General features: G+C 41.6%; 1 protein-coding gene across 1 annotated transcript; it reads left to right on the top strand.

Moving 5' to 3' along the window:
- Positions 1-9,948: 9,948 nt before the first annotated feature.
- On the top strand, positions 9,949-14,223 carry LOC308327630 (uncharacterized protein; the record flags this gene model as incomplete). The annotated part of the gene is made up of 4 exons (XM_080781152.1): positions 9,949-9,994; positions 11,769-12,506; positions 13,359-13,694; positions 14,189-14,223. 4 exons carry the CDS (start codon positions 9,949-9,951, stop codon positions 14,221-14,223), a joined length of 1,155 nt encoding a protein of 384 aa, XP_080637278.1.
- Between the last annotated feature and the right edge of the window lie 2,090 nt (positions 14,224-16,313).

The following is a 16,313-nucleotide window of genomic DNA, read 5'->3' as shown; positions in this document are numbered from 1 at the left end:
ACCAACCATTGATTGATAATTCGATTCGATTATCTGAAGTTAATTCACCATTGAATAGCACAGGGAAGTTACATACACAATACAAGGTCTGCTAAGAGGATTTATAACCCAAGAAAGCACATTATTTATGACTTGTTTCCATTGGAGTCCTTCATGTTCAATTCATCTGACCAAATAGTGAATAGTAGGGCTGCAATAATAACCAGTAAGACGCCTGGGTGACGAGTGCTGGCAACATATGGAACTAATTATGTACTGGCCATATATGGAGCGTGTCTTGAGTGTACAGGGTTTGATGAGGTCAGATCAACATATGGAATGTCAGAATAGGAAGGACGGGTGGGTTAGGATTAGCCGCAATTTGCAACTCTAGATTTTTTTTACAATTGGTTGAAATCTAGAGTTGCAATAACCTCCATCGACTTCCTATGCATGGTTTTGGTTTTGCATTGGTTTGTGATCTCCTGGTCTTAAATTACGTTAAACTCACCAACATTGCAGCTGTAGTCCAAGCTTGAATTATCCTCTTTCAATCTGGTGTCGCTTGTTTATCATAAAAGTCCCCCGTAAAGATGTTATGAGCTACTTTCTGTCCAAAATATTCCAAGAGTGACAATATCGAGCCGCCATTTTGATTTTTGCAACGTGCCATAAAACAAGATGTGAGGGGGAGTGCTTGTTTAATAGCGTCCCTCCCTCCCTAGGGCGTCGGCCTCTTCTTTGGGTGTCTTACCTGCGCAGGTAAGATTCTATTAAACAAGCGCTCCCCCTCACATCTTGTTTTATGGCACGTTGCAAAAATCAAAATGGCGGCTCGATATTGTCACTCTTGGAATATTTTGGACAGAAAGTAGCTCATAACATCTTTACGGGGGACTTTTATGATAAACAAGCGACACCAGATTGAAAGAGGATAATTCAAGCTTGGACTACAGCTGCAATGTTGGTGAGTTTAACGTAATTTAAGACCAGGAGATCACAAACCAATGCAAAACCAAAACCATGCATAGGAAGTCGATGGAGGTTATTGCAACTCTAGATTCAACCAATTGTAAAAAAATCTAGAGTTGCAAATTGCGGCTAGGTTAGGATCAACATATGGAATTGTCAGAACAGGTCAGCTCCGTATATGGAATCTAATGGTTTGAGGTCTTATGTAGAGTTGCTGGCTGGCTCCATATATGCAGATCTAGATCTAGGTTAGCCCCGCTCGGAACCCTACGTACAGTTTGTTTACACTACACTTTACGTAGGGTCCCGTCCCATCTGTCCCAGGTTAAATGTTATACAGAAACGTCCGTGCTGCGTTTTCTTGATGGGGGTTAGATGTTTCAAAATAAACATATTACGGTATATGTTTATTTTGAAACATCTAGCTATAAGAGACAACGGAAACGTCAGAGAATTTTCCTTTGGCGCAGAAGCCTTTGTTTGACTGTTTTGGTAGCTCTGAAATTCTCTCTTCCTTCCTTCCTTGGCTTCCTTATTGACATCCCATTGTACTGCCTCCAGCACTGACACTGGCTAGCTGCGCATCCCTACGTTCCTGCCTCTGATCTGCTCTGTCGCAGCTAGCCAGTGTCGGTGCTGGAGGCGGTACAATGGGATGTCAATAAGGAATGAAGGAAGAGAGAATTTCAGAGCTGCCAAAATGGTCAAACAAATTCTCTGACGTTTCCGTTGTCTCCTATAGCTCCTAAATGCTTCTTTTGAAACATCTAACCCCCATCAAGAAAACGCAGCACGGACGTTTCCGAAGGTATGTACGTCTGTATAACATTTAGCCTGGGACAGATGGCTGGGACACTATGTAAAGTGTTGTGTAAACAAACTGTACGTAGGGTTCCGAGCGGGGCTAGATATAGGTGGTCTTCATGTATGGTTATCCAGGGTTAGATGAAGTCAGTGTCGTGATCTTCATATATGGCCATATATGGTGGCGTGACATTGTTGTGTCACGAGGTGTGACCATATATGGAGACGTGATGTCATGAGGTGCGACCATATATGGAGGTGTGACCATACATGGAGGCATGGGTGACTGACGGACGGGAGATGCAGGTTTTCATAGCGACGCACAGTCGCAATAATAATAATCATCAGGAAACACATTATGTATAAAACAAATCTATTTAGTGAAAATAGTCGATCTACAAGCTCAAGTCACAACGCATCACACTGCAACAAATGGTCTTTTTTTTAAAATTCATGTATTTACTCATTTTTACCTCAAAACTTGGTAGGAGAGGTGAGAGAGTAGGGGAGAAAGTGAGAGAGAGAAGGGGGAGTAACATAGAAGGTGTGAGGGGACACTATTAGCCCTACTCTAAGCCCCTCCCCAACCCGTCCTTGTCCAATAGGCACGTTGGACAGAGCAAGCTGTCCTCCTCACCCATTGAGATGCATGTTAAATGACAGGATTTCTCCATATAGTATTCTCAGTAGTAAGAACATTAACATGTCTTCTAAATCTAGTCAACCAGGCCTGCAGTAGGCTATGCACTGGACAAATGTGCATGACATTATTTAAATACGTGGAAATGACAGAGGGAGAAACCGTATCCAACATCAACTTTAACGACCGCCCTACAGGGGTTTTCATGTTGCACAAATGCATGGCAAGTATATGGTCATTAGTATTATTGTCATCACCTGTCAGTCGACGTTAACCTGCCTATGTGCCTGCTAAACTATATGGATTTGCAATGCATTGGACAATCACTTTCTGGGGTGGGGTTTCCGTTTTAGCGAAGGGCTAATTGGATTGACTGGTCCATTCATTCATTCCGACAGGCGCTGGTCCAGCACAATCGTTGTTGGCTGCATGCTTGCAGCTTGCCTCTCACCAGCAATGACCGTTCTTGTTGCTGGCTACATGTAGTTGCTCTGCTCTCTGTCACTCAACTGGACCAACTATATGTGCCAGACAAGTGAATCAAAGTGGCATCATTTGGCACGTGTGATTATTGAGTATTAATCGAGTTGAAAACATGCAATTGAATGTCATTGGCAATATCTCTTATTCTAGGCTGCTACAGTGGAGTAGTAGTAGCCTAGTAGGTCATAGCTGACATCCTGACTTTTGGAACAACGGGACAACGCTCCACACGTCCCAAACTCTTCTCCCTTCTGGCTCCAAAACTGTGGAATGCACTTCCCATTGCAGTCAGAACTGCAGCATCACTCCCAATCTTCCGCCGTAGTCTGAAAACCCACCTTTTCAGACTCCATCATGGCCCATAGCACTTACCCTACCCCCATAGATAGCATTTCTGTAGACTTAGATAGCATTTGATACAGACTTATAGCATGTTATGTAGACAGCACTAGAATTGCATTGTATATAGTCATAGCACGCCATAGTACATATGTATAGCATAGTAGTATATATGTATAGTTTCATTATATAGATATTCCACTGTTACTTTCTTAGCTTACGCATGTTTCATGATAAATGCTTTTATGTGATGTATTCCCATGCTTTTGTTCTTGCTTAATGTAAGTCGCTCTGGATTAAGAACGTCTGCTAAATGCCTAAATTGTAATTGTTGGAACAGCATTTTAGTTTTTTAGGTTTTGTTTTGTATTGTAGACTTTAGTTTGTCATATCTAATCTAATATGTAATAGGCCTAAGCTTGAATTTCTCTTAAATTAGGATACTTCTACATTTACAATATTTCTTTATCCAGAGCTACTTAGTGCTTATACAGTACTATAGTTTATTAAATCCTGAGGAGCCCATTTGGTTACATTTGTGCACTCTTAAAGGAGCTACACCAAAACTGACGGTGCACGTCATGAAGTCACCGTGTATCTTATTATCTGGTAAATCCTGGGTTAATCCACTATCTAGGTTTCGTGAAACGGGCCCCAGGTCATCCCGCATTGTGATTTGTGATTATCAAGTGTGCTGTGAAGTGTGAACATCACAATGCAACAAAGCCATATAAGTCTGACTGTGTCTCCTCCAGGTCGGAGACTACCTGCGTATGTCCAGAGGGTGGTACCAGCACTACCCGCTCTTATGGAGGAGGAAGGCCTCAGCCCAGGAGTGGCAGTGGTTGAAGATCATTTTTGTTTCATCCGGTTCATCAACTAAAATCCACAAAAATGGTGAGATCCACTGAAACATTTTGAAACCGACTGAACTTTATTTTGAGCAGTGAAAATTAGAATGTCGCCGTCTTCCATTGAAAGCCTGTTTCTGTTGCTCATGTGAACATAACCATAACCATGAACTTGCATTGCAGTAGTCTCTCGAGACAGACTGTTGACTCCATCAATTCAAAGGAAAAGAGGGTGCTGTTTTTCCTTTATTTTTTGACGATGGGTTCTCAGATTGGTATTGCACATAGATATAATAAAATCACACCTGTGTGAAGTGAGGGGCGCTCTTATCATCTTACAACATCGACGACGATTTGTGCAGTAACAGACAAAACAAACATTAAACTCTGTCCATTGTCAATGGCGTTTGTCTAAGGAAAAACAAACATTAAACCTGTATATAGCGCCCCTCAAAAAAATAGATCTCTCTCATTGGCCGCTGCAGTTCATTGGAGCGATGTGTCCATTGAAGGCAGGAAGTCGTGCAAAAGGCACGCTGCGTCGCTGCCAAAGTGACGTCACTCATGGGACTCTCTTTTGCTGCCGCTCAAGTGACTACTGGCCAATCACAGCGTGTCTTTTCCGGGACTTAAAATTTAAATCCAAGGGAGCTTTATTGGCACGAACAAACAAACGTTTTTCATTTCCTCTGATTGGCCTACCGAACATCCCCATCCGTTACGTACGCTGAAGCTTTGCAAGCTTCCGCTATGCTTCGCAAGGAATCTCGGGGAAAATGTAGCAGATAATTCAACAGATACACGCGCCCCAGAGCCGGAAGAGGTGGCCTTTTTATGTCTGTGGTATTGCAGTGAACAGAAATGTTACATTAACCCACACTGATTATTTTTGTTTTTCCTATTGCCAATCTACAGCCCCTAGAGTTATGCTCCTGAAGGCATCAGAATGTGAAGAGATCTTTGAGGGAAATGATAAGAAATACAAAGCCGTTTCCGTCGGCACAGAACCTCCATCGCATCTCAGGTAAGTTCTACCTCCTCTGTAGATTCACCAAAGCCTGCAGTAGGGTTGCTACTTGCTAGTAAGGCTGAGTTTTATGAGACAAAATCTACAATCACAGTATGTTGGACAAAATACATCTATTATCGTATTGTGAAATTAATTTACATTTGTGTTGTTCAAGCTGTGAGCTTGAATATGGCCTATTGGTTTATAATTATTTTATATTTTGCAAGTCTTTGGCATCCCCTGGGCGTCGCCAAAGTTTGTGGTATCATCATAAGAAATTTCTAAGCACTAGTGTCTCTGCCTGCGTCTTCTTGTCATCTTATAACCTTTAACAAAACTTTTGGTGTGTGCACCCCGAAGAAAATAGCCATACATTTTCAGTTTTCAAAAATAGCGGAAATAGTTGATCTAGAACAAGCTTGTGTGTTCTGTACGCTTGTAGATCTGCTATTTCTGAAAATGTATGGACATTTGTCATTTTTTTGTGTGAGTACGAAGGCTAAAAGGCCAAACAGAAATACAAATGTTCCAATGTTCAATGCAATGCAGACACGTTTAAATCGTTAATCACAATTATTTGTGGGACAATTAACTTTGTTAAGAATTTGGCCTACCCCCAACTGCTGATGTGGAGCTGCCCAGTTGCCAGTAGTACAGTATAAGACTGTGGTCGCACTGGACAGTTCCCAGGTCTGTGTCATTTTAAATGTTTTTTTTTTGTGGCTTTCGCCTTTATTTTATATATTTTATGGAGGGACAGACAGTAGGCTGACAGTAAATGGGAAGAGAGATGGGGGGAAGACATGCAGTAAAATAAAATAAAATCATTGAGAAACCCCCCCCCCCCCCCCCCCCCAGAAATAACACTGTTAAATGTTTAGTTTAGTTTAGTTTTTTTGATCTTCCTTCAGTTTCAAATACAAAATGTAAAGACAATGAACGTAAGCTGGTATGAAAACAAAACCAGAAACATGAAGATGATCAAAAGGAGTAGGCAGAAGCTAAAAGCTTATAAATGCCTACCCTACTTACACCAGAAAATGAATCGTAATACTCATTACATTAACAGATTCACAAACAAAAGTCAGATACGAGAATTGCATCCTACACCAACCCCCCCCCCCCCCAGTGTCACCGTAAAGATAGTTTTAAATGTAACCATATGAACCCTAGAGCAGGTGTTCCCAAACTTTTTTGGACCAGGTACCCCTTTTGGGGTAGATATTTTTCCAGGTACCCCCTCATCCTCGCAACACGGATAACAATATATGTACAACCACAAGCAGTGTTTCCTGCAGGAAAAAGTTTTTGCATGGTGCTGGGCACAGGCCGCAATTTTGATAAATTAATTAATTTGATTCATTAATTAATAAGATTAATACATTAAGATTAATTTGTATTATTGCTCTTGTATTGCTATTGGGGACACTGGGGGACACTGGGCAGGCACTGAGGAGGCACTGGGGAGACATGTGTGTACGAAAAACAAATGTGTACGTCTAAATGTATACGTCTAAATGTAGACGTCTAAATGTATACAGACATCTAAATGTATACGTCTAAATGTAGACGTCTAAATGTATACAGACATCTAAATGTAGACGTCTAAATGTAGACGTCTAAATGTAGACGTCTAAATGTGTACGTCTAAATGTAGACGTATACATGTAGACGTCTAAATGTATACAGACATCTAAATGTAGACGTCTAAATGTAGACGTCTAAATGTAGACGTCTACATGTATACAGACGTCTAAATGTAGACGTCTAAATGTGTACGTCTAAATGTAGACGTCTGAATGTGTACGTCTTCTCTTATGGGGGTCCCTGGCATATCTTTTCAAATGGGGGTCCACGGGCTAAGTAGTGTCAATTTGGGGGTCCTTGACATGAAAAAGTTTGGGAACCACTGCTTTAAACACTTTAGCACTTTATGAACATGAACAAAATAGATGGGTCCCCCCTGGAACTCCCTCAGGTACCCCTGGGGGTCCCCGGACCCCACTTTGGGAACCACTGCCCTAGTGGCCCTATTCTGGGCATGAGGAAATTTGGTGGAAAATCGCCGTTCGGCTATTTCAGTGATTTGACATTACAGTGAAGTATAAGCGGTTATATGTCTGATAATTGTGTGTGTTTGTGTGAATGTGTGTCAGGGCTGGGGTGGGGGGTCCTCAGCCTTTGTCATAATGTCAAAAGTTATTTTAAATGTGACTTCATTTCTTCCTTAGCTTTGATGATGATGACCCTCCAGTGACCCATGAGAATTCCTCCCAAACAGAAGTGCTGCACCCCATTCAACTAGACATGGACATGGATGCACACAAACATCCAGATGCCCTCACATGGGAGATGAACGGTATTACTAATTACTGTAATATCATTATTAACGGTTTAGTTCGTCTTAGCAAGACTCAACATATTTTGTAACAAGAAAGATAGAAGAAATTGATTTATATTTTAGGAATCTTACTGTCACCATCATGCTGTTATTCTGCCCCTAGACTTCCATGTGGTTGTGTACGAAGACAGCGTTTCTTCTGACCAGGAGAGGAACCCCAGTCTGTCCCAGGAGGAACCAGAGCCTCCGCACATTAAAGGGAACCAGGAGGAGTTACTTCAAAGACCAGAGGAGCCTGATGGATCAGTGTTACTAGTAGGGAAAAGTATAGATGATGGTGGAGAAGTCGTCTCTTCATACTGTTCTGAAATTGAAGTCGGAGTTGAACTGGGATCTGACACGGAAGTCACTGATGACAGTGATGAGTGGGAGGAGACCAGCGCAGGTGAGTCAGCTTTAAACACACTGAAATCACACAAGACACAAAAGGCCTATTCATACTCTCCTCATTTGGCAAAATCACTCCCATGCACCAAATTGGCTAAGATGTGAATTTAACAACTGCGTTGGTGGGCACTGTCACATTATGGACCCTTTAAGCCTATTTATAGTCCAGTTTTAGGTGATAAGGTGACCGTTAGTAAAAACAGAGATGTGTTTAGGTGAGCGACTGAGCGGTGGTGAGTCGCTTACCACCGGTGGCGAGGTGACGTCATGTTGTAGTTGTCTGTGGGCACCTTATCACCTACACTGGACTATAAATAAGCCCAAAGGGTCCATAATGTGACAGTGCCCACCGACGCAGTTGTTAAATTCACATCTTAGCCAATTTGGTGCGTGGTAGTGATTTTGTCAAAATGTGGTGTGGTTTGGCGCGATCACGGCACAATGCTATTTTCCCCACAGACTTTGCGCTCCGAGCTGGTCTTATCAGTCACTTCCATAGATTATAAGCCTACGTTCTTTCCTATCATGAACAAGGACATTGGTTTTGTCAGGGACACATTACGCTCTGTATATAGTAGAATTGGTGTGGACACACCCAAGTTACGATGGTGCAAAGTTCAGCCATTAAAATCGGGCCCTCATTGTGGACTGTTTTACAAAAACAAAACAAAAAATCACAACCGCATGTACAGTACACTCAACTGATTTCACAACATACTGCAACTGATGACATGCAATTCTTAACGGAAGGATTTCTTATATTTTCCAAACTTTTCTCCTTCCCAGGCAATACATCTTATTTATCTAGCAGTCCTGCTGCCAAGTCACAACACCCACAACGAGATAAACCTTCCACTTCTCTTCTGGCTAATGTGAATCCAGCAGTGGTGGTTCTCCACAAACTCCCTCTGAACATGGTTCACCAGTCTCTCCATCCAGCAGCACCCCTGCAGCAATGCAGCAGTGATGAGGAGGAGAATGTTAATCATTCTGACACGTGGTTGGAACCAAAAGACGACGGGGGCGACGACTCTGACTCTGATTGGTCATATTCAAAGTCTCAGTCAAACAATAAGAGAAAGAAGCAGAAGAAAGGCAGAAAACTCAACAAAGATGTGACTTCAACGACACAAGCCAACACCAACGGTAACTAACCGAGGGCTGTAGTAAAAAATAACCCATTTTGTGCGGGAACCCCTTTTGGTGTTACCATTATGTTATGCTTTAGCTATTGAAAAATAGTAGATCTACAAGCTCATAGCGCGAGTGGCGCGCTACGAGCTTGTAGGTCTGCTATTTTTGAAAAATCGAACAACGACTGACATAGAAACATAGCTTTTTCAGAAAACTGTCAGGATGTAGAAGACATTTTTAGAATCTGATCACAGGTCAAAAAGGGTAATTATTTTTTTAGCACTTATTTTAAACAAAGAAAATTCCTTACCCTACCTTTTTAATAATAAACATTTACAGACCACAAATGAAGCCTATTTTGCAGCGATTTCAAATCCTTTCTATATCCTGTCCGAAAAACAAGCGGACGGAAATGACTGCTAGTGCCAGTGGGTGGGTCTTCACTCTGTAGAACCAGTAGAAACCTTAGAATTAATTAATGGGGCCATAGTGTATTATTAAAAAACAAAATATATATACTATACTTTAACTAGCAATTGAAAACATTGTTTATGAAAAGGTTTATTAAGGTAGTAAAATCAAGTGTAAAGTTCACCCAAAACCTCATTGACTTCTATTGAGATTATAAAACGGTAGAAGGTGAAAGAGTGACTTCCGCTGGGCCATTAATAGGAACAGGAACGGCAGGCTAAACGAGGACCCGGAAATGAGCTTCAATTCCAGCAGGCAGGGTTTTTCCCCCCGGGGGGCTAATTCAGGGTTTTGCCCCCGGGGGGCCAATTCAGGTCGTTAGGCCGACCTGAATTGGTCTGACTACGTGGCCGTTTAAGGTGCTATTTACATGAGGATGGTGTTCAGATAAAACGTCAAAGTCCCGTTGCGTTCTCATTTTTTCTTACCCTTTACACGAGAACGCACACGTTATGCTATAATGTGCTATTATGCTATAATGTCGCTAGGTGGCGATAACGGGCTGCCAAATAGACAGGTCACACGTACAAGAAGAACCCCTTCACGCAAGCCTGCGCAACACTGCTCCGTTTTTTTTAGCAAATCTAGAACTTCCTGTTTGAGAGCTAGCAAATTTAAGACATCCGGTTGTTAATTAAATAATGATTACGTTTTATTATTACATTACAGCTATTGTAAAGACACACATTATGTTTCTGTGTAAAAAAAAGTAATTAAATAACACAGAAACATAATGTGTGTCTTATAGCATCATTTAAATGCTTAATTTGTAGTTTTAATGTGCAAATTAAACTTTTTTTCAATACTCTAGAGGATACTCTTGTTTTGAAGAGATGGTCTTAAATTTGCTAGCTTAGATTTGCCAAAAAACAGTGCCACTGGGCATGCAGGCAAAGTGCGCCACGGGATGGTATATATTGTATAATACATTAGGCTACATAAACGCTGCTGCCGCGGCTGCCGCCTATCACAAGGCTTTTTATTTACATCATGGTTTTACATTCACCATCGCCGATGAGCAGCACTTTGTAGGCGAGGAGGGAGGCTTGTTCAGGAACTCCATTATATCATAATTATATGGCTCTGCATCAATGTAATAAACATATGCGCTGTGAGCCAACGTGAGCCATGATGTCATAAGTTTTGCGGATTCACCGTTTTGCCAGTTTACACGGAGAAGAGATAAAACGGTGTTCTGAAAGATTTCCACTCTGGAAGGTGGTTTCACTTCTCGTCTCGTCTAAATGACAGCAGCAAACGATACTTTATTTTGATGTTTTATATGAACACCATCCTCGTGTAAATAGCACCTAAGACTCACCCTGTGGCTTCTGCGTGCGGTTATGTTTAGGTTTGGGTTTTTTGGGATGGGCTTATAGTCAGATGTATGGGTGTTTATTATTGGGACGTCGGACTAACGCTACGCACCCGTTTGCCTCTTGGGCATGACAAAACATGTCATGTTCTTGCCACATATTGGCAAGCCTCAGCTGTCCAGTGGAGGCATATCCACAGGTTGTTTCGATTTGTCGCTGTTTCAAACATGATTCTCTTTCAATGAATGTACGTCTTTTGTTAATCTCAGTTGTATGCCGCTCCTGTTGTCCCACTCGGACAGTACTGATGTAATCATACAGGTAAACATTAAAGGACCACTTTTCAACTTATCTTCATACAATTGGTCCTCACTAATGTTCATTATGAAATACCACAATTCTTTTCCTACTCAGTCTGTGTCTCATAGGAGGGCTGTGGGCTGTTCAGAAACCCGTCCACCAGTGACATTATTTTTAGGCTGATTTTATTTTTTTAAACAAGATTTAAAAAATGTATACATTTAGATTTTTATTATCATGAGAACGTTGGCTTTCATTATCGCATTGCAACTTTTTCAGAAATTGAAAGCCTGCAGTTTCTATTATGTCGCTGGTGGATGGGGTTTTCTGAATTGCCCACAGCCTTTCCATGAGACACAGAGCACAGACGGAGTAGAAATAATTTGTGGCATTTTATCATGAACATTAGTGAAGACCAAATATATGAAGGTAGGTTGAGAACTGGTCCTTTAAACATGTTTAATCATAATTATTGAGGCAGATCATTTGTCATGTTAAAGCATGATCCTAGCTTTAGCCAATAGACTAGAGAAGCCAGGGTTAAATGCTTCCCTTCAAATGGCGTACTCATTCTAATGTTTTCTCTATTCTTTCCATGTCATAGTTAATCTGTTGCACAGATGATGGAGTGTTTACAAGTTCTCTCTCTGTCTGTCTGTGTCTCTGTCTGTCTCTCCCTCAGGAGTGAAGTCCCAGCCTTCCCAGAGCCAGAGCTTAATTTGTTCTGAGTGTCCGTTCGCCTTCACAGCTCAGGAATTCCTCGATAGACACATCAAGAGAACCCACAGTAACCTCTACTGCCAAATGATAAGAAATGGACAGTTCATCTCCTTCCAGCAATCCCTTCAGCATCCCACCTACACATCCCACATGTGCGATCTGTGTGGCAGGGGTTTCAGTTCGGCAGATGTCCTGAAGGTACATCTCCGCATCCACACCGGAGAAAAACCTTTCGGCTGTAAACAATGTGGCATGAGATTCAGGCAGTCGGGTTCCCTGGGCAGACACATGCGTATTCACACTGGAGAGAAACCATTCCACTGTAAACTCTGTGACAAGCGTTTCATTGAGTCCAGTGCTCTGAAGAAACACGAGTATGTCCATTTCAATGCGTCTGCCAAGTCACAAAGAGATGAACATTCCACTTCTCTCCTGGCTAATGTGGATCCAGCAGCGGTGGTCCTTCACAAAAACCCTCTACATCCAGCAGCACCCCTGCAGCAATGCAGCAATGATAAGGAGGTGAATGTTAGTCATTCTGACAAGTTGTGGGAACCAACAGACAAGGGCAACGACTCTGACTCTGATTGGTCGTATTCAAAGTCTCAGTCAAACAAGAAGAGAAGGAAGCAGAAGAAAGGCAGACAACTCAACATAGATGTGACTTCAACGACACAGACGACACAAGCCAACACCAACGGTAACTAACCGAGGGCTGCAGTAATACAAATTATAATAAAAACAACAACACAGCCCTCTCACACATTATAAGGCCAATATTAGTCACCAGAACCAGGGACGTTTGTTCAAAATGGTGTTTTGTTGAGTTACAGTACAGTGTGTTCATATATGTTCTGACTGAACATACACAATTGTATTGTGTATGTTCAGTAATAGATGTCCCCCCCCATCTCTACGGCTCTTTAACCCATTGACGCCTGGTGCAACGTATACGTTGTTCTACCCTTGATGCCGGCCGTGCTCTCTGTGTCTCATCAGCTATTGCTATACATGTAGCAACATAACAATTTAAAAAAGAAATCATCAGAATTTGAAGGTTTTCAGAAACCTTAGGTCAGGCCCTAGAAGGCGTTCCCAGATTCGGCCTCAGGCATCAATGGGTTAACCCATTCAGGACGGCAACCCCTGTTATGCCCTAACCACACCAGAGGGTCGCCGTAGTTGCATGTTAAACATGCAACTACTTGCAACCATTATTCCCAATGGAAGTTGCAAGGAGTTGCAGCTGGTGTGGTTTGTTTTGTTGCAAGGAGTTGCAGCTGGTGTGGTTTGGGCCTTAAATGCAACTAGGAGAGAGTAAGCCATCTCTCTCCAGTTCTGCTGATAGTTTCACATGCACAGTAGCGACTGCAAAGCAAAATTTGACACAACAATGGTGGCTTTATTTGAATAGCAGCTGAGCAAAATATAATGTCTTTTTGAATGAATTATTGATCTTTAATGTATTTCTTTGTCAGTAAGAAGGTGACGGCTAAATGAGTGCCATAATCTGATGAATCTCTCTCTCTATCTCTCTTAACCCCCCCCTCAGGAGTGAGGTCTGAGCCTTCCCAGGGTCAGACCTTCTATTGTTCTTACTCTGAGTGTCCGTACGCCTTCACAGATCAGATCTTCCTCGATAGACACATCAAGAGATGCCACAGCGACCTCCCCCACCAAACGCACAGTACACAAGAGGTAAAAGCCCACATCTGTGATCAGTGTGGCAGGCATTTCAGTGGGGAAGGTTTCCTGAAGGCACACCAGCTATCCCACACGTTAGGCAAAGACGAACCTTTCCCCTGTGAACAATGTGGCAAGTGTTTCCCTGTCGCAAGTGCTCTGAAGGAACATCTCTACATCCACACTGGAGAAAGACCTTACTGCTGTAAACAATGTGGCAAGAGTTTCCCTGTAGCAAGTGCTCTGAAGGAACATCTCTACATCCACACTGGAGAAAGACCTTACTGCTGTAAACAATGTGGCAAGAGATTCAGGCAGGCAGGTTCCCTGAGCAGACACATGCGCATTCACACTGGAGAAAAACCATTCCACTGCAAACTCTGCGACAAGCGTTTCATTGAGTCAGGTGCTCTGAAGAAACACCAGCGTGTCCACACTGGAGCAAAACCATTTCATTGTAATGAGTGTGACAAGAGATTCGCTGACCTAAGAACTTTAAACACACATGTGTGTTCAAAGTTCTTAGGTCACAAAAGTGTATCCTTGTGGCACCCTTGTGCTGCAAGAAGAAACCAAAAATACACAAGGAAGGATTATTTGACACCTGGGTGTCTAGAGTAATGTTAACTCCATAGATGCATACAACACTTTAAGAAAAACCTTTCAACTCTAAAACGTTTTGACTCTAAACACTGACAGTGTCAGTGAGTCAGGTGACCTTGAGAGACACCTGACTCACTGACAGTGTCAGTGAGTCAGGTGACCTTGAGAGACACCTGACTCACTGACATGGGCACCATAGTGTGGAGAATAAGATGTGATGAAACTAGACAATAGCAGATCCACAAACTCCTAACATGTAACATGTTGCATTCATCCCAACACATGTAGATCAGCTATATTTCATATTGTCATGTTGTCGAAAGACATGGCTATCAAATCAGCCTTTTCAATCCCTGTTCTCCCTTAACCCATTCAGGACAGGAGTGCCTTTTGGTTTTTTATGTATTATTTTATTCTCTTGAAAAATGGCAGCTCTACAAGTGCCGTGCTACTAGCTTGTAGATCTTCTATTTTTTTTAAATCTTGAAAATGTGGCGCAAATCTTTCAGCAAACATTTTTCACTCAAATCTTTGCTTCTGGGGGGTCCCTGGAACAACATATTTTTAGATGGGGGTCGGCGGCCAATTACATATAATTTTTGGGGTCCTTGACATGAAATAGTTTGAGAACCCCCGACACAAACTGGTTTTTCAGAAAACTATTCTACTATAAGTCTTTAAAATAAAATCGGCCTCGGGTCTAAATGGGTTAACCCAATCTGTGCCAACCTCAAGATATCTTGTGAATAGCTATTTCATCCTCCTGTGCCAATACCACACGATTACGAGATTTGATTTGATTATTACCATTATAGTAGAAAACATGGTTAATAGGATTTTGACTAAGGCCTCTTTTAGACGGCGACCATCTCCATATAACACGTCAAAGTCCCGTTGCGTTCTCATTTTTTTGGACCATTTACACGAGAACGCACACTTGAATGAACACGCTACAAAGTGCATGCATATATATGCCAGGTCGATAGGTGGCGATAACGGGCTGCCAAATAGACCAGTCACCCACGTACAAGAAGAAGAACCCCTTCACACAAGCCTGCGCAACACGGCTCTGTCTTTTTGGCAAATCTAGAACTTCCTGTTTGAGAGCTAGCAAATTTAAGACATTCGGTTGCTTTCAAAATAAAAGTGTAGTTAATTAAATAATTATTACATTACATTATTAGTATTATTACATTACAGTTATTGTAAAGACACACATTATATTTCTGTGTAAAAATAAGTAATTAAATAACACAGAAACATAATGTGTGTCTTATAGCATCATTTAAATGCTTAATTTCTAGTTTTAATGTGCAAATAATTTATTTTACTCTAGAGGATACTCTTATTTTGAAGAGATCGTCTTAAATTTGCTGGCTTAGATTTGCCAAAAAAAACAGTGCCGCGCAACACTGCTCCTGTCAGAGCATGCAGGCAAAGCGCACCACGGGATGGTTATATATTTTATAATACATTAGGCTACATAAACGCTGCTGCCGCGGCTGCCGCCTATCACAAGGATTTTTATTTACATCATGGTTTTACATTCACCATCATGCATGTAATAAACATATGCGCTGTGAGCCAACGTGAGCCATGGTGTCATAAGTTTTGTGGATTCACCGTTTTGCCTGTTTACACGGAGAAGGGATAAAACGGCGTTCTCAAAGATTTCCACTCTGGAAGGTGGTTTCACTTTGTTGCGTTTTCACCTCCTGAGAACACGGTTCTCGTCTAAATGACAGCAGCAAACGATACTTTATTTTGACGTTTTATATGAACACCATCCTCGTGTAAATAGCACCTAAATTGGGAACATGTAGCCTACTTTGAATTGGTATTGCTAGTCTGGAAATTGTTTGTTTTAATTATGCTTATTTCCCCTGCAAAATATAGTATTCTAAAATCTTATTTTTCTAAGCAACATTATGAAATGTATAACCTTTATGATCTGCGTCCCTCTCATACATATTACTGGGTTGAACCTATATATCTAAGGTTGGCCTAACTTGTTTGAGTATTGATTAAAAGTTTCGAGAAACACCTTGTATCTGATTATCCTGGATACAAAATAAATACTCTGATACAACACCAACCTTTTTGATTGAACAGTAGATAACGGAGTGTACTGTAGGTGCTTACTGAACACTATAGAAACGATTACTATGGGAATATAGTTATTGTGTAATCTATATATTGTATGTATCACCTTTAAATTAAC

The sequence above is a fragment of the Protomyctophum bolini genome, assembly GCF_963924005.1.
Source record: "Protomyctophum bolini genome assembly, chromosome: 13".
In the NCBI taxonomy this organism is placed as follows: Eukaryota; Metazoa; Chordata; class Actinopteri; order Myctophiformes; family Myctophidae; genus Protomyctophum; species Protomyctophum bolini.
The sequence above is the reverse complement of the archived record's forward strand: the minus strand, read 5'-3'. Positions and strand labels throughout refer to the sequence as shown.